Here is a 22,505-nt window from a genome sequence, read left to right as displayed (position 1 = left end):
ATACAAAAGCAAGTCTAGCCAGCTCAAGCTAGCTCTATTCCACAGTCTCTGAAATCAGCATAGGGAATTTTTATTTTACTTTTAGAGTCAAGAAGGATATTGTGTAATATAAGATATCCGAGAATAGAGCTAGCTTGAGCTTGCTAGACTTGCTTTTGTATGCATTTCTAGGATTATTTCTTACATTTAATAAATATATTCCACGGTCATGGTGCAGGACTAATGCATGCCCTGATTCTGGAGTCATTCGACACGGACTCAGACGGAAGGTATGGTGGCGAATTGGTCCAGGACATTTATCCCAACACATACATGTTCTCACTATGTCACACATACATTCACATTCTATGACGCATACTGATTCTTACATTCTGAAACATACATATTCTCACATTGCGTAACACATACATATTCTCACATTCTTTAACACATACATATTCTCACATTCTCTAACAGATACTGATTCTCACATTCAATAAAATACTCTAACATTATGTAACAAATACATATTCTCACATTCTCTAACAAATACATATTCTCATATTCTATAACACATACAAATTCTCACATTCTGAAACATATATTCTCACATTCCATAACACATATATATTCTCACATTCTATAAAACAAAGTATTCTCACATTCTGTTACACATACATGTTTTCACGATCTACAAAGGCATGATAATCTCGCATTCTGTAACACATATATACACATTCCCACATCCTATAACACATACAAATTCTCACATGATTTTGTGACATGCTCTTTTTTGAATATTTTCGTCAGCAGATGCTTGCTTTTAGAGTAACACCCTTCTTCTTTGGCGTCCCTCTTCTTGGCGTTCACCTTCCGCTTGAGTCGGATCTGGCTGACGATGCCCACCAGGAGTTCGTCCACGTTGTGGTTCAGGACCACCGACGTCTCCGTGTATTTGCAGTCGTAGGTTTTGGCAACACTCTTGGCCTCTGAAAAATATATTATAAATCACAGGTCGGCTTTAACGTTGCACATGCACATGCCTGATACTCACCTCATTCGGGAACTAGATAAGTCGCTACACAATTTTAGAATAAGGAGATGTCACGTTCGATCGACCAGGCTGCACATTCCAGTGAACATGTTGCACACACAATCAGTGAACATGTTGCACACACAATCAGTGAACATGTTGCACACACAATCAGTGAACATGTTGCAAGCACAATCAGTGAACATATTGCAAACACAATCATTCTACATATTGCATACACACTCATTATACATATTGCACAAACACAATCAGTGAACATATTGCAAACACAATCATTATACACAGGGCACACACAACCAGCAAGCATGTGCACACACAATCAGTGAACACAATGCACACACAATCAGTGAACACAATGCACACACAATCAGTGAACACATTGCCCACACCAGCATTAACCACCAGCCTACTCCGCCGCACCCCAAAGGCACAAGGATACAGATTCTAAATACAGTTCAATTGTCACCTTCTGTTGTGATGTCCCGGGTTCTGACCAGGTCACACTTGTTGGCCACGAGAATGATGGCCGTGTTCATCTTGTCCACGTGTCGGATCTCGAACAGCAGGTCCGTGGCCTTCTCGAAGGTGGCGCGCTCGTCGATGCTGAACACCACCACGAAAGCGTCCACGCCCCCCTCGGAGTGCAGGCGCCAGTCCTGCAAGGAAATAATCGAGTCTGGACACGGCAAACCACTGCGACTGTTTGTTTGTTTGATAGTTGTTTAACGTCACACTCAGCAATATTCCTGGTATATGACGGTTGTCTGTAAATAATCGAGTCTGGACCAGACAATCCAGTGATTGACATCATGAGCATCGATCCACGCAGTTGTCATACGATAACATGCATCAACTAAGTCAGCGAGTCTGACCACCCGACACCCAGATACAATGTGGAACTGAAACCCCCGATAGTGGGTGTAAGTAGCACTAGAAATGTCACTAGAAACATGATCTAACGCTCTGCATCTGTGTTCAGGACTGTTGTCTACATGCCGGTGGTCCTGAGATGCAACGTCCCAGTTTCCAGGTGTAGGATAGACAACATAAGGGACGATTGTTAGGGAGGTTTCGCAGAGACTGAAGGTGGTGTGGGGTGTCTATGACAGTCTGGGGTGGAGTGTCTGTGACAGTCTGGGGTGGGGTGTCTGTGACAGTCTGGAGGGGGTGTCTGTGATAGTCTGGGGTGGGGTGTCTGAGAAAGTCTGGTGTGGGGTATCTGTGACAGTCTGAAGGGGGTGTCTGTGACAGTCTGAGTGGGGTGTCTGTGACAGTCTGGGGTGGAGTCTCTGAGACAGTCTGGGGTGGGGTGTCTGTGACAGTCTGGAGGGGGTGTCTGTGACAGTCTGGGGTGGAGTGTCTGTGACAGTCTGAAGGGAGTGTCTGTGACAGTCTGGGATGGGGTGTCCGTGACAGTCTGGAGGGGGTGTATGTGACAGTCTGGGGTGGGGTGTCATTGACAGTCTGGAGGGGGTGTCTGTGACAGTCTGGGGTGGGGTGTCTGTGACAGTCTGGGGAGGGGGTGTCTGTGACAGTCTGGGGTGGGGTGTCTGTGACAGTCTGGGGTGGGGTATCCGTGACAGTCTGTGTGGGGTGTCTGTGACAGTCTGGGATGGGGTGTCTGTGACAGTCTGGGGTGGGGTTCTGTGACAGTCTGTGTGGGGTGTCTGTGACAGTCTGGGATGGGGTATCTTTGACAGTCTGGGATGGGGTATCTGTGACAGTCTGGGGTGGGGTATCTGTGACAGTCTGTGTGGGGTGTCTGTGACAGTCTGGGATGGGGTGTCTGTGACAGTCTGGGATGGGGTGTCTGTGACAGTCTGGAGGGGATGTCTGTGACAGTCTCAAGGGGGTGTCTGTGACAGTCTGAGAGGGGGTATCTGTGACAGTCTGGGATGGGGTATCTTTGACAGTTTGGGATGGAGTATCTGTGACAGTCTGGGATGGGGTATCTGTGGCAGTCTGTGTGGGGTGTCTGTGACAGTCTGGGAAGGGGTATCTGTGACAGTCTGGGGTGGGGTGTCTGTGACAGTCTGGTGTGGGGTGTCTGTGACAGTCTGGTATGGGGTGTCTGTGACAGTCTGGGGTGGAGTGTCTGTGACAGTCTGGAGGGGGTGTCTGTGACAGTCTGAAGGGGGTGTCTGTGACAGTCTGGGGTGGGGTGTCAGTGACAGTCTGGAGGGGGTGTCTGTGACAGTCTGAAGGGGGTATCTGTGCCAGTCTGGGATGGGGTGTCTGTGACAGTCTGGGGTGGGGTGTCTGTGACAATCTGAAGGGAGTGTCTGTGACAGTCTGGGGTGGGGTGTCTGTGACTGGGGTGGGGTGTCTGTGACAGTCTGGGGTGGGGTGTCTGTGACAGTCTGGGGTGGGGTGTCTGTGACAGTCTGTGTGGGGTGTCTGTGAGTCTGAAGGGGTATGTGACAGTCTGGGGTGGAGTGTCTGTGACAGTCTCGAGGGGGTGTCTGTGACAGTCTGAAGGAATGTCTGTGACAGTCTGGAGTGGGGTGTCATTGACAATCTGGAAGGGGTGTCTCTGACAGTCTGGGGAGGGGGTGTCTCTGACAGTCTGGGGTGGGGTGTCTGTGACAGTCTGGTGTGGAGTGTCAGTGACAATCTGGGGTTGGGTGTCTGTGACAGTCTGGGGTGGGGTGTCTGTGACAGTCTGGGGTGGGGTATCCGTGACAGTCTGTGTGGGGTGTCTATGACAGTCTGGGATGGGGTGTCTGTGACAGTCTGGGGTGGGGTTCTGTGACAGTCTGTGTGGGGTTTCTGTGACAGTCTGGGATGGGGTATCTTTGACAGTCTGGGATGGGGTATCTGTGACAGTCTGGGGTGGGGTATCTGTGACAGTCTGTGTGGGGTGACAGTCTTGGATGGGGTGTCTGTGACAGTCTGGGGTGGGGTGTCTGTGACAGTCTGGGATGGGGTATCTTTGACAGTTTGGGATGGGGTATCTGTGACAGTCTGGGATGGGGTATCTGTGGCAGTCTGTGTGGGGTGTCTGTGACAGTCTGGGAAGGGGTATCTGTGACAGTCTGGGGTGGGGTGTCTGTGACAGTCTGTGTGGGGTGTCTGTGACAGTCTGGTATGGGGTGTCTGTGACAGTCTGGGGTGGGGTGTATGTGACAGTCTGGGGTGGGGTGTCTGTGACAGTCTGGAGGGGGTATCTGTGACAGTCTGGGGTGGGGTGTCTATGACAGTCTGGTGTGGGGTATCTGTGACAGTCTGTGTGGGGTTCTGTGACAGTCTGTGTGGGGTGTCTGTGACAGTCTGGGATGGGGTATCTTTGACAGTCTGTGATGGGGTATCTGTGGCAGTCTGTGTGGAGTGTCTGTGACAGTCTGGGAAGGGGTATCTGTGACAGTCTGGGGTGGGGTGTCTGTGACAGTCTGTGTGGGGTGTCTGTGACAGTCTGGTATGGGGTGTCTGTGACAGTCTGGGGTGGGGTGTATGTGACAGTCTGGGGTGGGGTGTCTGTGACAGTCTGGAGGGGGTATCTGTGACAGTCTGGGGTGGGGTGTCTGTGACAGTCTGGTGTGGGGTATCTGTGACAGTCTGGGGTGGGGTTCTGTGACAGTCTGTGTGGGGTGTCTGTGACAGTCTGGGATGGGGTATCTTTGACAGTCTGGGATGGGGTATCTGTGACAGTCTGGGGTGGGGTGTCTATGACAGTCTGGTGTGGGGTGTCTGTGACAGTCTGGTATGGGGTGTCTGTGACAGTCTGGGGTGGAGTGTCTGTGACAGTCTGGAGGGGGTGTCTGTGACAGTCTGAAGGGGGTGTCTGTGACAGTCTGGGGTGGGGTGTCAGTGACAGTCTGGAGGGGGTGTCTGTGACAGTCTGGTGTGGGGTATCTGTGCCAGTCTGGGATGGGGTGTCTGTGACAGTCTGGGGTGGGGTGTCTGTGACAATCTGAAGGGAGTGTCTGTGACAGTCTGGGGTGGGGTGTCTGTGACTGGGGTGGGGTGTCTGTGACAGTCTGGGGTTGGGTGTCTGTGACAGTCTGGAGGGGGTGTCTGTGACAGTCTGGGGTGGGGTGTCTGTGACAGTCTGTGTGGGGTGTCTGTGAGTCTGAAGGGGTATGTGACAGTCTGGGGTGGAGTGTCTGTGACAGTCTCGAGGGGGTGTCTGTGACAGTCTGAAGGAATGTCTGTGACAGTCTGGAGTGGGGTGTCATTGACAATCTGGAAGGGGTGTCTCTGACAGTCTGGGGAGGGGGTGTCTCTGACAGTCTGGGGTGGGGTGTCTGTGACAGTCTGGTGTGGAGTGTCAGTGACAATCTGGGGTTGGGTGTCTGTGACAGTCTGGGGTGGGGTGTCTGTGACAGTCTGGGGTGGGGTATCCGTGACAGTCTGTGTGGGGTGTCTGTGACAGTCTGGGGTGGGGTTCTGTGACAGTCTGGGGTGGGGTGTCTGTGACAGTCTGGGATGGGGTATCTTTGACAGTCTGGGATGGGGTATCTGTGACAGTCTGGGGTGGGGTATCTGTGACAGTCTGTGTGGGGTGTCTGTGACAGTCTGGGATGGGGTGTCTGTGACAGTCTGGGATGGGGTGTCTGTGACAGTCTGGAGGGGGTGTCTGTGACAGTCTCAAGAGGGTGTCTGTGACAGTCTGGGAGGGGGTATCTGTGACAGTCTGGGATGGGGTGTCTGTGACAGTCTGGGGTGGGGTGTCTGTGACAGTCTGGGATGGGGTATCTTTGACAGTTTGGGATGGAGTATCTGAGACAGTCTGGGATGGGGTATCTGTGGCAGTCTGTGTGGGGTGTCTGTGACAGTCTGGGAAGGGGTATCTGTGACAGTCTGGGGTGGGGTGTCTGTGACAGTCTGGGAAGGGGTGTCTGTGACAGTCTGGTATGGGGTGTCTGTGACAGTCTGGTATGGGGTGTATGTGACAGTCTGGGGTGGGGTGTCTGTGACAGTCTGGAGGGGGTATCTGTGACAGTCTGGGGTGGGGTGTCTGTGACAGTCTGGTGTGGGGTATCTGTGACAGTCTGTGTGGGGGTGTCTGTGACAGTCTGGTGTGGGGTATCTGTGACAGTCTGGGGTGGGGTGTCTGTGACAGTCTGGTGTGGGGTATCTGTGACAGTCTGGGGTGGGGCGTCTGTGACAGTCTGGGGTGGGGTGTCTGTGACAGTCTGGGGTGGGGTGTCTGACAGTCTGGGGTGGGGTGTCTGTGACAGTCTGGAGGGGGTATCTGTGACAGTCTGGGGTGGGGTATCTTTGACAGTCTGGGATGGGGTGTCTGTGACAGTCTGGTGTGGGGTATCTGTGACAATCTGTGTGGGGGTGTCTGTGACAGTCTGGTGTGGGGTATCTGTGACAGTCTGTGTGGGGGTGTCTGTGACAGTCTGGTGTGGGGTGTCTGTGACAGTCTGAAGGGGGTGTCTGTGCCAGTCTGGCGGGGTGGGATGGGGTGTCTGTGACAGTCTGGCGGGGTGGGATGGGGTGTCTGTGACAGGTTGGAGGGGTGAGATTGGGTGTCTGTGACACTCTGGCGGGGTGGTATGGGGTGTCTGTGAGAGTCAGGCGGGGTGGGATCAGGTGTCTGTGACAGTCTGGCGGGGTGGGATTGGGTGTCTGTGACAGTCTGGCGGGGTGGTATGGGGTGTCTGTGACAGTCTTGCGGGGTGGGATCGCTTGTCTGTGACAGTCTGGCGGGGTGGTATGGGGTGTCTGTGACAGTCTGGCGGGGTGGGATGGGGTGTCTGTGACAGTCTGGCGGGGTGGGATGGGGTGTCTGTGACAGTGTGGTTGGGTGGGATCAGGTGTCTGTGACAGTCTGGCGGGGTGGGATGTGGTGTCTGTGACAGTCTTGCGGAGTGGGATCGCTTGTCTGTGACAGTCTGGCGGGGTGGTATGGGGTGTCTCTGACAGTCTGGCGGGGTGGGATGTGGTGTCTGTGACAGTCTTGCGGAGTGGGATCGCTTGTCTGTGACGGTCTGGCGGGGTGGTATGGGGTGTCTGTGACAGTCTGGCGGGGTGGGATGGGGTGTCTGTGACAGTCTGGCGGGGTGGTATGGGGTGCTTGTGACAGTCTGGCGGGGTGGGATGTGGTAACTGTGACAGTCTGGCGGGGGGGTGTCTGTGACAGTCTGGTGTGGAGTGTCAGTGACAATCTGGGGTTGGGTGTCTGTGACAGTCTGGGGTGGGGTGTCTGTGACAGTCTGGGGTGGGGTATCCGTGACAGTCTGTGTGGGGTGTCTATGACAGTCTGGGATGGGGTGTCTGTGACAGTCTGGGGTGGGGTTCTGTGACAGTCTGTGTGGGGTTTCTGTGACAGTCTGGGATGGGGTATCTTTGACAGTCTGGGATGGGGTATCTGTGACAGTCTGGGGTGGGGTATCTGTGACAGTCTGTGTGGGGTGACAGTCTTGGATGGGGTGTCTGTGACAGTCTGGGGTGGGGTGTCTGTGACAGTCTGGGATGGGGTATCTTTGACAGTTTGGGATGGGGTATCTGTGACAGTCTGGGATGGGGTATCTGTGGCAGTCTGTGTGGGGTGTCTGTGACAGTCTGGGAAGGGGTATCTGTGACAGTCTGGGGTGGGGTGTCTGTGACAGTCTGTGTGGGGTGTCTGTGACAGTCTGGTATGGGGTGTCTGTGACAGTCTGGGGTGGGGTGTATGTGACAGTCTGGGGTGGGGTGTCTGTGACAGTCTGGAGGGGGTATCTGTGACAGTCTGGGGTGGGGTGTCTATGACAGTCTGGTGTGGGGTATCTGTGACAGTCTGTGTGGGGTTCTGTGACAGTCTGTGTGGGGTGTCTGTGACAGTCTGGGATGGGGTATCTTTGACAGTCTGTGATGGGGTATCTGTGGCAGTCTGTGTGGAGTGTCTGTGACAGTCTGGGAAGGGGTATCTGTGACAGTCTGGGGTGGGGTGTCTGTGACAGTCTGTGTGGGGTGTCTGTGACAGTCTGGTATGGGGTGTCTGTGACAGTCTGGGGTGGGGTGTATGTGACAGTCTGGGGTGGGGTGTCTGTGACAGTCTGGAGGGGGTATCTGTGACAGTCTGGGGTGGGGTGTCTGTGACAGTCTGGTGTGGGGTATCTGTGACAGTCTGGGGTGGGGTTCTGTGACAGTCTGTGTGGGGTGTCTGTGACAGTCTGGGATGGGGTATCTTTGACAGTCTGGGATGGGGTATCTGTGACAGTCTGGGGTGGGGTGTCTATGACAGTCTGGTGTGGGGTGTCTGTGACAGTCTGGTATGGGGTGTCTGTGACAGTCTGGGGTGGAGTGTCTGTGACAGTCTGGAGGGGGTGTCTGTGACAGTCTGAAGGGGGTATCTGTGACAGTCTGGGGTGGGGTGTCAGTGACAGTCTGGAGGGGGTGTCTGTGACAGTCTGGTGTGGGGTATCTGTGCCAGTCTGGGATGGGGTGTCTGTGACAGTCTGGGGTGGGGTGTCTGTGACAATCTGAAGGGAGTGTCTGTGACAGTCTGGGGTGGGGTGTCTGTGACTGGGGTGGGGTGTCTGTGACAGTCTGGGGTGGGGTGTCTGTGACAGTCTGGAGGGGGTGTCTGTGACAGTCTGGGGTGGGGTGTCTGTGACAGTCTGTGTGGGGTGTCTGTGAGTCTGAAGGGGTATGTGACAGTCTGGGGTGGAGTGTCTGTGACAGTCTCGAGGGGGTGTCTGTGACAGTCTGAAGGAATGTCTGTGACAGTCTGGAGTGGGGTGTCATTGACAATCTGGAAGGGGTGTCTCTGACAGTCTGGGGAGGGGGTGTCTCTGACAGTCTGGGGTGGGGTGTCTGTGACAGTCTGGTGTGGAGTGTCAGTGACAATCTGGGGTTGGGTGTCTGTGACAGTCTGGGGTGGGGTGTCTGTGACAGTCTGGGGTGGGGTATCCGTGACAGTCTGTGTGGGGTGTCTGTGACAGTCTGGGGTGGGGTTCTGTGACAGTCTGGGATGGGGTGTCTGTGACAGTCTGGAGGGGGTGTCTGTGACAGTCTCAAGAGGGTGTCTGTGACAGTCTGGGAGGGGGTATCTGTGACAGTCTGGGATGGGGTGTCTGTGACAGTCTGGGGTGGGGTGTCTGTGACAGTCTGGGATGGGGTATCTTTGACAGTTTGGGATGGAGTATCTGAGACAGTCTGGGATGGGGTATCTGTGGCAGTCTGTGTGGGGTGTCTGTGACAGTCTGGGAAGGGGTATCTGTGACAGTCTGGGGTGGGGTGTCTGTGACAGTCTGGGAAGGGGTGTCTGTGACAGTCTGGTATGGGGTGTCTGTGACAGTCTGGTATGGGGTGTATGTGACAGTCTGGGGTGGGGTGTCTGTGACAGTCTGGAGGGGGTATCTGTGACAGTCTGGGGTGGGGTGTCTGTGACAGTCTGGTGTGGGGTATCTGTGACAGTCTGTGTGGGGGTGTCTGTGACAGTCTGGTGTGGGGTATCTGTGACAGTCTGGGGTGGGGTGTCTGTGACAGTCTGGTGTGGGGTATCTGTGACAGTCTGGGGTGGGGCGTCTGTGACAGTCTGGGGTGGGGTGTCTGTGACAGTCTGGGGTGGGGTGTCTGACAGTCTGGGGTGGGGTGTCTGTGACAGTCTGGAGGGGGTATCTGTGACAGTCTGGGGTGGGGTATCTTTGACAGTCTGGGATGGGGTGTCTGTGACAGTCTGGTGTGGGGTATCTGTGACAATCTGTGTGGGGGTGTCTGTGACAGTCTGGTGTGGGGTATCTGTGACAGTCTGTGTGGGGGTGTCTGTGACAGTCTGGTGTGGGGTGTCTGTGACAGTCTGAAGGGGGTGTCTGTGCCAGTCTGGCGGGGTGGGATGGGGTGTCTGTGACAGTCTGGCGGGGTGGGATGGGGTGTCTGTGACAGGTTGGAGGGGTGAGATTGGGTGTCTGTGACACTCTGGCGGGGTGGTATGGGGTGTCTGTGAGAGTCAGGCGGGGTGGGATCAGGTGTCTGTGACAGTCTGGCGGGGTGGGATTGGGTGTCTGTGACAGTCTGGCGGGGTGGTATGGGGTGTCTGTGACAGTCTTGCGGGGTGGGATCGCTTGTCTGTGACAGTCTGGCGGGGGTGGTATGGGGTGTCTGTGACAGTCTGGCGGGGTGGGATGGGGTGTCTGTGACAGTCTGGCGGGGTGGGATGGGGTGTCTGTGACAGTGTGGTTGGGTGGGATCAGGTGTCTGTGACAGTCTGGCGGGGTGGGATGTGGTGTCTGTGACAGTCTTGCGGAGTGGGATCGCTTGTCTGTGACAGTCTGGCGGGGTGGTATGGGGTGTCTCTGACAGTCTGGCGGGGTGGGATGTGGTGTCTGTGACAGTCTTGCGGAGTGGGATCGCTTGTCTGTGACGGTCTGGCGGGGTGGTATGGGGTGTCTGTGACAGTCTGGCGGGGTGGGATGGGGTGTCTGTGACAGTCTGGCGGGGTGGTATGGGGTGCTTGTGACAGTCTGGCGGGGTGGGATGTGGTAACTGTGACAGTCTGGCGGGGGGGGGGGGGGGGGGGGGGGGGGGTCGGTGATGGTGATGAATCATTCTTGAAGCCTTTCAGTGCCACGGGCAGATATTTGTGCTTCGAATATTCTCGCTGTAACACAATGTGTTGCTATAGGAACGCACTCGTGGAGATATATCTTGCACAATACCTCAAGGGATTATAGTGTTTCTGGCTTCAAGGTGGATATTTCTAGACGCATATTACTTTTGTGAAATGATTTATTAAATGTCAGATTGTTAAATAAGTTATATTTCCAACGTCGTGACATATAGGTGACCATGACTGATGCTCGTGTTCCAAAGGCTAATGTCTCTGCTTGGAAGTGCACACATCTACAAACTAATCATTGCATCAAACATCATATGTCATAAGACATCTTGTGGACGTCAGGTTACAACGTTAGGGTCACTTTCTATCCGTCACGTTACAGTCACTTCCTGGCCCATTCGTGACCAGCTCGCTTTATTCCGGGACATGCCGCGTAGCGACTCGTGCCCCACTAGATGCCATTTTTGCGACTGGGTTTCGTCTTAAGCGCAAACGGGCAAAGCTTAAAGAATTGTCAACTCTTAGCGTAATTATTTACGTATATTTCCCCCATTTCATATATATTCCAGATGCTATTAAAACACATCCAGATTCACGGTATTATACAGTGTGATTGAATATGTTTAACTGTTTCTTGTGTATGTTTCTAGATGCAAGATGTATGTAAAATAAATAAAAAAATATTCCCGACGGATATTTTGACCCGAAGTACTTGAAGTCATACGCACATTCAGACTGGTTTGTCGCACATATCATTCATCGATAGGAGCCCGAGTCTTCTTGCAGGTGACGGAAAGAGGCGACTAGTGACGAATGTTCATGGCCGTCACGCTAAAGTAAAGGGGCTCCTGTTAGACTCCTATTGGACTCCTATGGGGCTCGTAACACACTCGTAGCGTACTCGTATGATTCTGGAAGTAACGTGGTCATCATGTTACAGTCACTTTCTGGAAGTAACGTGGCCATCATGTTACAGTCACTTTCTGGAAGTAACGTGGCCATCATGTTACAGTTACTTCCTGGTAGTTACGTGGCCATCATGTCCTTGTCATCATATTACAGTCACTTTCTGGAAGTAACGTGGCCATCATGTTACAGTTACTTTCTGATAGTAACGTGGCCATCATGTCCTGGTCATCATATTACAGTCACTTTCTGGTAGTAACGTGGCCATCATGTTACAGTGACTTTCTGATAGTAACGTGGCCATCATGTCCTGGTCATCATATTACAGTCACTTTCTGATAGTAACGTGGCCATTATGTTACAGTCACCTCCTAGTAGTAACGTGGCCTCCATGTAATGGTCATTATGTTACAGTCGCCTCCTAGTAGTAACGTGTCCATCATGTCCTCGCCATCGTCTTAAGTCACAGTTACAGATCACATTCTGTCCATCCCGATACAGTCACATCCTGTTCGTCACGTTACAGTCACATAATATCGTCACGTTACAGTCACATCCTGTTCGTCACGTTAGTCACATCCTCTCCGTCACGTTACAGTCACATCCTGTTCGTCACGTTACAGTCACATCCTGTTCGTCACGTTAGTCACATCCTCTCCGTCACGTTACAATCACATCCTGGTTGTTACGTTAGTCACATCCTCTCCGTCATGTTACAGTCACGTCCTGTTCGTCACGTTAGTCACATCCTCTCCGTCACGTTACAGTCACATCCTGGTTGTTACGTTAGTCACATCCTCTCCGTCATGTTACAGTCACATCCTCCCCGTCACGTTACAGTCATATCCTGTTCGTCACATAAGTCACATCCTCTCCGTCACGTTACAGTCACATCCTGTTCGTCACATAAGTCACATCCTCTCCGTCACGTTACAGTCACATCCTGTTCGTCACACAGGTCACATCCTCTCCGTAACGTTACAGTCACATCCTGGTTGTTACGTTAGTCACATCTCCTTCACGTAATGGTCACATCGTGGCCGTCACGCTACAGTCAGTTATTAGCCGTCATTTCACAGCCGTCACATAAGTCACATCTTCTCCTTCACGTTACAGTCACATCCTGGTTGTTACGTTAGTCACATCCTCTCCTTCACGTTACAGTCACGTCCTGTTCGTCACGTTAGTCACATCCTCTCCGTCACGTTACAGTCATATCCTGGTTGTTACGTTAGTCACATCCTCTCCGTCATGTTACAGTCACATCCTCCCCGTCACGTTACAGTCACATCCTGTTCGTCACATAAGTCACATCCTCTCCTTCACGTTACAGTCACGTCATGTTCGTCACGTTAGTCACATCCTCTCCGTCACGTTACAGTCACATCCTGTTCGTCACATAAGTCACATCCTCTCCGTCACGTTACAGTCACATCCTGTTCGTCACATAAGTCACATCCTCTCCGTCACGTTACAGTCACATCCTGTTCGTCACACAAGTCACATCCTCTCCGTCACGTTACAGTCACATCCTGTTCGTCACATAAGTCACATCCTCTCTGTCACGTTACAGTCACATCCTGGTTGTTACGTTAGTCACATCTCCGTCACGTTACAGTCACATCCTGGTTGTTACGTTAGTCACATCCTCTCCGTCATGTTACAGTCACATCCTCCCCGTCACGTTACAGTCACATCCTGTTCGTCACATAAGTCACATCCTCTCCGTCACGTTACAGTCACATCCTGTTCGTCACACAAGTCACATCCTCTCCGTCACGTTACAGTCACATCCTGTTCGTCACACAAGTCACATCCTCTCCGTCACGTTACAGTCACATCCTGTTCGTCACATAAGTCACATCCTCTCCGTCACGTTACAGTCACATCCTGGTTGTTACGTTAGTCACATCCTCTCTGTCACGTTACAGTCACATCCTGGTTGTTACGTTAGTCACATCCTCTCCGTCACGTTACAGTCACATCCTCCCCGTCACGTTACAGTCACATCCTGTTCGTCACATAAGTCACATCCTCTCCGTCACGTTACAGTCACATCCTGTTCGTCACATAAGTCACATCCTCTCCGTCACGTTACAGTCACATCCTGTTCGTCACATAAGTCACATCCTCTCCGTCATGTTACAGTCACATCCTGTTCGTCACACAAGTCACATCCTCTCCGTCACGTTACAGTCACATCCTGTTCGTCACATAAGTCACATCCTCTCCGTAACGTTACAGTCACATCCTGGTTGTTACGTTAGTCACATCTCCGTCACGTAATGGTCACATCGTCGCCGTCACGCTACAGTCAGTTATTAGCCGTCATTTCACAGTCACTCCACGTCACAGTCACAATCTTGCTATGACTTGTTATGACATTGTAATATTCTTATATACCTAAAGATAAGCACACCCCTATTTCTGAACCATGACAAATGGCACAAATCATGGCATGGGATGGCTGACCACAGGAGCTGGGCGATACCAATGTCATCGGATAGAACAAACATTTGATAACAAATAAATAAGATATTGGTGAGTTGTGATTGAAATATACTGACAAAAACACCATGGTAACACAGGTACTGTTTTTGATCTTAGACAATACCTAAAAAAAGTATGGAGCTGCTGGGTTAAGGAAACGAGTTACGTTTGATGTTTCATGTGAAAATGTTCCTTAATGTCTCAACTTGACATGACACGTGAACAGATCAGTAGCGGGTATACAGCCACGTGTCCGGATGACGCATTCCACCCTACTTCTCATGCCTCCAGTCAGACGTTGGATTTGTTCATTTGTTCAACAACCACTCCTGATGCAATGCTGCTCACAATTGGCATAAATCTTGTACAGGAGGATCTCGTGCCTGTATGCGCCGCCCCAGAATATCCCAAACATGTCCAAGGGGGTTCAAATCTTGGCTCATTGCTGGCCAGGGTAGAATCGTTATTGCATTGGCCCTCATGTAATCAACGACTGCATGCGAACGATGAGGCCTGGCATTGTCATCCATGTACTGAGGTCGAGTAGCAAGAGGGTGGCTGTCAAATTGAGGAACAACGACTGGCCTCAAAACGTCCCGGATGTACGGAGCTCCTGTTAAGTTGCCCCGTATGGTGACCAAATCCAACCTGCAATCATGAGAGAGACACCCTCACCATTACCAAGCCCCCGCCGTATGCAACAGTCGGTTCAATGTTCCTGGGGGTGTAGGTCGTGTTCCGGTGCTTCCAAACTCTCGTTCTTCCATCAGTGACTTGGAGCAGGAAGCGACTTTCGTCTGACCAGTGGATCCGTCTCCAAGTTCTCAGATTCAAGTGCTGTCGCGCAATACACCATGCTAAACGAGCAGCTTTGTGGTGATCTCTCAACAAGGGACGCTTTATGACTCGTCTAGCACTCAGTCCTGCTGCTTTCAGTCGGTTCCTTATAATTGGGCAACCACATCTGTCTCAGACGAGTACTTGTTAAAAAGGGTTCTCGGCGTATGAGACGAAGAAGGTCTCTGTCTTCGCGATGTGTCGTCACAGGAGATCTTCCGGATCTGGGACGGTACTGTAGAAACCTGTTTCTCGACAAGATGGCTTACGACAGTGAGATGATACCCCAAATTCCGACCAATGGCATTACAAGACATTCCTGCTTTATGCATGCCGATTATTTGCTATCTTGTGGCGTTTTATAATCGCCTTCGTGGCATGGTCACACAATGTCATGGAATAACTGTTTAAAACCGAGCTTAAGAAAGCAGTTTTAACGTTTGGATATACAGCTTTTAAAGATACTCGAGGGTAGCATGCTGCACGGGCATACCATGCATGGTACGTGAGCTTTCGTCACGCATGACTGATTACATCATCTCGAGAAAAAAAATTCTTCCCGGAATTATATCATTCATGAATGTTACAAATATTGGGACCAAACAATAATGGAATATATTAGGGTGTGCTTAACTTTTTGCTTTGTGTGTATCTTGTATCCCCAAGAAGAAAACAAAAAGGCAATCTCGACATATGATACCCGATTCTCCCTATGTTGTTAAATTACAGTGTACACAAGGAACCTACAAGTGATTCAGTGATAAATGCTTAACGCCGCAACAGCGATGTTGCAGCTATTCACCAATTAACAGCTTTGACATGTTTAGGTGTGTCGTGTGAGGTTTGTATCTTGCTTTCAGCCAAGGCTGATTCGATATCCATCAACCACCTCCTCGTGTCCTCGCCCCCAGATTGCAGTTAGCGATGTATTATATCTGCCCCCAGGCAGCTGGTGAGTCTCAACTGGCCAAATTCTCGAGTAAACAGTATCTTTTTGTCATTCCCTGACACATCATCGATTCCAGTGGTTGAACTTCGGTAAACCCGGTGCCACCTCGGCAGCATGGGTCTCTGTGGCAGCAGATCATTTAATGCCTGGGTTGATCTATTGAGACAAAACATAATTTCCATCCAAGTGTTTCTGGTAAATGTCCTTGCTATTACATTGGCATAGGCAGGACTGTGTGGTGGGAGTCACACTGCCATCAAGACGTGGTTGTGGTTGTGGTTGTGCGTTGGAGGCAACATGTGATGCCAAATGAGGAAATATGGGACGAGTCTTAAAAGGTCTTTTTAACTTGTCAATCTGCTGTGTGAGAACTACCCTGCCTGGCTGACCACAGTGATTCACTCTTTACGGCTTACTGGGGCTTGTCGGATGTGTTATAAATGTAATTTATTTCTTCTATTATATTTTGACGGAACAAATTATTGATCAGACCATCTCATGTTCGTGATGCACCAGAGTGATATAGTGATGACACGACAGACACCATCTTAAGTTTGTGATGCACCAGAGTGATATAGTGATGACAAGACAGACACCATCTTAAGTTCGTGATGCACCAGAGTAATATAGTGATGACAAGACAGACACCATCTTAAGTTCGTGATGCACCAGAGTAATATAGTGATGAGAAGACAGACACCATCTTAAGTTCGTGATGTACCAGAGTAATATAGTGATGACAAGACATACACCATCTTAAGTTCGTGATGCACCAGAGTGATATAGTGATGACAAGACAGACACCATCTTAAGTTCGTGATGCACCAGAGCAATATAGTGATGACACGACAGACACCATCTTAAGTTCGTGATGCACCAGAGTAATATAGTGATGACAAGACAGACACCATCTTAAGTTCGTGATGCACCAGAGTAATATAGTGATGACAAGACAGACAGCATCTCATGTCCGTTATGCACCAGAGTAATATAGTGATGACAAGACAGACACCATCTTAAGTTCGTGATGCACCAGAGTAATATAGTGATGACAAGACATACACCATCTTAAATTCGTGATGCACCAGAGTAATATAGTGATGAGAAGACAGACACCATCTTAAGTTCGTGATGTACCAGAGTAATATAGTGATGACAAGACATACACCATCTTAAGTTCGTGATGCACCAGAGTGATATAGTGATGACAAGACAGACACCATCTTAAGTTCGTGATGCACCAGAGCAATATAGTGATGACACGACAGACACCATCTTAAGTTCGTGATGCACCAGAGTAATATAGTGATGACAAGACAGACACCATCTTAAGTTCGTGATGCACCAGAGTAATATAGTGATGACAAGACAGACAGCATCTCATGTCCGTTATGCACCAGAGTAATATAGTGATGACAAGACAGACACCATCTTAAGTTCGTGATGCACCAGAGTAATATAGTGATGACAAGACAGACACCATCTTAAGTTCGTGATGCACCAGAGTAATATAGTGATGACAAGACAGACACCATCTTAAGTTCGTGATGCACCAGAGTAATATAGTGATGACAAGACATACAGCATCTTAAGTTCGTGATGCACCAGAGTAATATAGTGATGACAAGACATACACCATCTTAAGTTCGTGATGCACCAGAGTGATATAGTGATGACAAGACAGACGCCATCTTAAGTTCGTGATGCACCAGAGCAATATAGTGATGACAAGACAGACACCATCTAAAGTTCGTGATGTACCAGAGTAATATAGTGATGAGAAGACGGACACCATCTTAAGTTCGTGGCGCACCAGAGTGATATGGTGATGACACGACAGACACCATCTTAAGTTCGTGATGCACCAGAGTGATATAGTGATGAGAAGACAGACAGCATCTTAAGTTCGTGATGCACCAGAGTAATATAGTGATGACACGACAGACACCATCTTAAGTTCGTGATGCACCAGAGTAATATAGTGATGACACGACAGACACCATCTTAAGTTCGTGATGTACCAGAGTGATATAGTGATGACAAGACAGACACCATCTTAAGTTCGTGATGCACCAGAGTAATATAGTAATGACAAGACAGATACCATCTTAAGTTCGTGATGCACCAGAGTGATATAGTGATGACAAGACAGACACCATCTTAAGTTCGTGATGCACCAGAGTAATATAGTGATGACACGACAGACACCATCTCATGTTCGTGATGCACCAGAGTAATATAGTGATGACACGACAGACACCATCTTAAGTTCGTGATGTACCAGAGTAATATAGTGATGACAAGACAGACACCATCTTAAGTTCGTGATGTACCAGAGTAATATAGTGATGACAAGACAGACACCATCTTACGTTCGTGATGGGCCAGTGTAATATAGTGATGACAAGCTTGACAGGCTTGATGTGATTGTTACCAGAGATAATGCAAGAAATCCAAATACCATTATTTGTAAAACGGAGACAAAATATGAGTGAGTGAGTTGGGTTAAAGTGAGAGGAAAGCCTGAAGTACTAGTGATGCAGGGCTCAGACGTTTACCACGAGCACGGGTATGGTGCTGACAAACCTACAAACATAATCCTGGTGAACCGGGATTCGAACCGGCATAGGTTTCTGTGGTGCCCAAGGGACGCAACTCAAGACAGCGAGTTATGACGCCTTAGACGACTTGGCTACTTGTCCCCCCAGTCAAACATGAAGAGCCAAAATTTCTAAAACAAAAACAAAACCAAGGTTCTAAACTAGGGAACTACAAATATCGACAACCAGTTGAGAAATATCAGGCTTAAATCTGACTGGTATCAGTGGAGAGGTCAAGAGCAACATCAGAAAGGGACTAGCGCAAGTGTCTGCGGTGTGGCGCCCAGTTAGGTGATCATCATTCTACCATCACCTATACCTTGTAGCCAGTATTACATGTTTTCTACTAGCTCTAGTGACGAGTGTTAAACGAGATTTTGAAAAATGTTAACTTCTGATAGTGCTGATGTAATCTGACATCTCTATACATTTAATGACTGAAAAAATGACATGTAAATAATAAAATGTATTTCTATTTTTATTTATTACTTTAGTTTCATAGGTTAATGTGTATTAAGGTCTTCCTTCGGTCCGTATGCCAGTATTCCAGTTATAACACGGCGTGGCAGCTGAATATGGCAGCAAAGCCCGAAGTGATGAAGTGATGACATTGACCACTTCAGTGAACCCCAAGTGCACGGGTATGGTGCTGACAAACCTAGAAACGGGGCGAACCGGAATTCGAACCCACAATCAAAGGTTTTTGGGGTGCCCAACGGACGCAACTCAGACGACTGGTCAATCTAGTATGTACGAACTGTACGCAAGTGTTGGTAGTCTGTACGTACTGTACGCAAGTGTTGGTAGTCTGTACTCACTATACGCAAGTGTTGGTGGTCTGTATGTACTGTACGCATGTGTTGGTGGTCTGTATGAACTGTACGCAAGTGTTGGTAGTCTGTACGTACTGTACGCAAGTGTTGGTAGTCTGTACTCACTATACGCAAGTGTTGGTGGTCTGTACGTACTGTACGCAAGTGTTGGAGGTCTGTATGTACTGTACGCATTTGTTGGTGGTCTGTATGTACTGTACGCAAGTGTTGGTAGTCTGTACTCACTATACGCAAGTGTTGGTGGTCTGTACGTACTGTACGCAAGTGTTGGTAGTCTGTACTCACTATACGCAAGTGTTGGTGGTCTGTACGTACTGTACGCAAGTGTTGGTGGTCTGTACTTGGTGTACGCAAGTGATTGTAGACTGTACTTACTGTTTCATCCGAGTCAGGGTCTAGAAAGTCTATTGTGGATTCTTCTCCGTCCAGTAACACTGACACTATTCTTTCTCTCTCTCCATCTGAAAATACAACAGGTGCATGTCAAGTACAATGTATCTTGTGCTTTTAGTCAATCGTGAGATCTGTGTTGATGTTTGTTTAATATATAAGGGCTTTTATCAGCATCATGCATGCATCACTATCATAAGCTCCTACACAACGGCGGAAACATGAGGACATTACTCGGGCCCCACACTCAGGGGAGATAACTCATGGTGGCATAACTCGGGCCCCACGCTGGTCCTTGTGCAGGACAATCACAAACTCAGGGGAGATAACTCATGGTGGCATTACTCGGGCCCCACGCGGGTCCTTGTGCAGGACAATCACACACTCAGGGGAGATAACTCATGGTGGCATTACTCGGGCCCCACGCGGGTCCTTGTGCAGGACAATCACACACTCAGGGGAGATAACTCATGGTGGCATTACTCGGGCCCCACTCGGGTCCTTGTGCAGGACAATCACAAACTCAGGGGAGATAACTCATGGTGGCATTACTCGGGCCCCACGCGGGTCCTTGTGCAGGACAATCACACACTCAGGGGAGATAACTCATGGTGGCATTACTCGGGCCCCACTCGGGTCCTTGTGCAGGACAATCACACACTCAGGGGAGATAACTCATGGTGGCATTACTCGGGCCCCACGCGGGTCCTTGTGCAGGACAATCACACACTCAGGGGAGATAACTCATGGTGGCATTACTCGGGCCCCACTCGGGTCCTTGTGCAGGACAATCACACACTCAGGGGAGATAACTCATGGTGGCATAACTCGGGCCCCACTCGGGTCCTTGTGCAGGACAATCACACACTCAGGGGAGATAACTCATGGTGGCATTACTCGGGCCCCACGCGGGTCCTTGTGCAGGCCAATCACACACTCAGGGGAGATAACTCATGGTGGCATTACTCGGGCCCCACTCGGGTCCTTGTGCAGGACAATCACACACTCAGGGGAGATAACTCATGGTGGCATAACTCGGGCCCCACGCTGGTCCTTGTGCAGGACAATCACAAACTCAGGGGAGATAACTCATGGTGGCATTACTCGGGCCCCACGCGGGTCCTTGTGCAGGACAATCACACACTCAGGGGAGATAACTCATGGTGGCATTACTCGGGCCCCACACGGGTCCTTGTGCAGGACAATGACAAACTCAGGGGAGATAACTCATGGTGGCATTACTCGGGCCCCACGCGGGTCCTTGTGCAGGACAATCACAAACTCAGGGGAGATAACTCATGGTGGCATTACTCGGGCCCCACTCGGGCCCTTGTGCAGGACAATCACAAACTCAGGGGAGATAACTCATGGTGGCATTACTCGGGCCCCACGCGGGTCCTTGTGCAGGACAATCACACACTCAGGGGAGATAACTCATGGTGGCATTACTCGGGCCCCACTCGGGTCCTTGTGCAGGACAATCACACACTCAGGGGAGATAACTCATGGTGGCATTACTCTGGACCCAGGCGGGTCCTTGTGCAGGCCAATCACACACTCAGGGGAGATAACTCATGGTGGCATTACTCGGGCCCCACTCGGGTCCTTCTGCAGGACAATCACACACTCAGGGGAGATAACTCATGGTGGCATTACTCGGGCCCCACGCGGGTCCTTGTGCAGGACAATCATACACACACAGGGGAGATAACTCATGGTGGCATTACTCGGGCCCCACGCGGGTCCTTTTGCGGGACAATCACACACTCAGGGGAGATAACTCATGGTGGCATTACTCGGGCCCCACGCGGGTCCTTGTGCAGGACAATCACACACTCAGGGGAGGTAACTCATGAATACACAATGACATTCAGATGGTTGTCAAATGTAACAAATGTCACATTTGGGATTACATTTTCTTAGTAAAGCACAGATTGTAGTACTTCTTTTGGCCTCGGTGACTTTGTGTGCTGGCGATTAGGGGCCTCACTCGGTGTGTGTGTGTGTTCGAGTCCCGGATGGGACGCAACCCTAAAAAGTACTAGAATCTGCACTTTACTAAGTAAGCGTTAACCGAAATATATCATTTGTTACAGAGATACATGTTGGTTACACGAGAATACAGTTGGTCATTGTGCAGAACAATCACACACTCAGGGGAGATAACTCATGTTGGTGATGAAAATGATCCAACATTCGATCCAATTTCTAAAATGTCTTCTCTCCCAATCTCCAGTGAGTTTGTACACGAGGACTATTGTTTCCCACCTTCGTCCACTGTGTATTTAAAACTAATAACGACGGTCAACGGCGCCTGTCATAACGTGTCTTAATCACCGCCTGGTGACCATTACGGTCAACAGACGGTCATTATCACCTAAAACGTCCACGGCAGCTTTGTGAAATATCAAACACCATTAAAAGCGCATTCCCATCGTATTTAACAGCTAATGTGTTCGGGAAATGTGGCGTGTAGCCCCAGTAAGACTCGGCCCACATGAGGCTGGAGGCTACGCCTGCCCATGTGGAGGCTTTAAAAGATAATGTCCTGAAATGTTTAAGTGGCGTTTAGAAGCTGTAGCTTCCATGATGTCAGAACTGGCATGGCTTTATACTGTTTGGTCTCTGCTCTACCGAAAAATCGCACTGAAAGAATAAAAACAGCACAAAGCCATGTCGCACTTAATAAACTCAATACAAGATGAAATCTTTTGGTAGCTCATGCCATTATGTCCAGGAGTGCCTTAGCACCAGTACACGAAAAAGCGAAAACCAGATAACATTCAAAACATTTCACACACACAACATGCAAGTTGTATAGAAATTACTCAGACCCTAGCCTGCAGACTGCCATGGGGAATGTCGTTATTTGACACCAATGGATTCAGGCTGAAGCGCCACAATAATCCAACCTCAGCTACTAAGTCCAGCACGTTTAGGTCTGATAACAGCAAATAATTAATGTATTCTGGTCTTT

The 22,505-nt window shown here is 50.0% G+C and overlaps 1 protein-coding gene across 1 annotated transcript in view; it reads right to left on the bottom strand.

Annotated features, from left to right (window-relative positions):
• Positions 1-227: 227 nt before the first annotated feature.
• The window catches only part of LOC139453035 (GTP-binding protein Rit2-like), an 81,920-nt gene continuing 59,642 nt past the window's right edge, over positions 228-22,505 (bottom strand). Inside the window, exons 2-4 of the mRNA XM_071234662.1 lie at positions 19,514-19,599; positions 1,500-1,689; positions 228-968 (exon numbers count right to left, since the gene is read on the bottom strand). Of these exons, the coding sequence (XP_071090763.1) occupies positions 727-968; positions 1,500-1,689; positions 19,514-19,599 (518 nt within the window). The 3' untranslated portion in view covers positions 228-726. The remainder of the gene's footprint in view (positions 969-1,499; positions 1,690-19,513; positions 19,600-22,505) is intronic.

The sequence above is a fragment of the Haliotis cracherodii genome, unplaced genomic scaffold, assembly GCF_022045235.1.
Source record: "Haliotis cracherodii isolate W230 unplaced genomic scaffold, xgHalCrac1.p SCAF_10, whole genome shotgun sequence".
Taxonomy (NCBI): domain Eukaryota; kingdom Metazoa; phylum Mollusca; class Gastropoda; order Lepetellida; family Haliotidae; genus Haliotis; species Haliotis cracherodii.
This window is presented reverse-complemented; position numbering and strand designations above follow the sequence as displayed.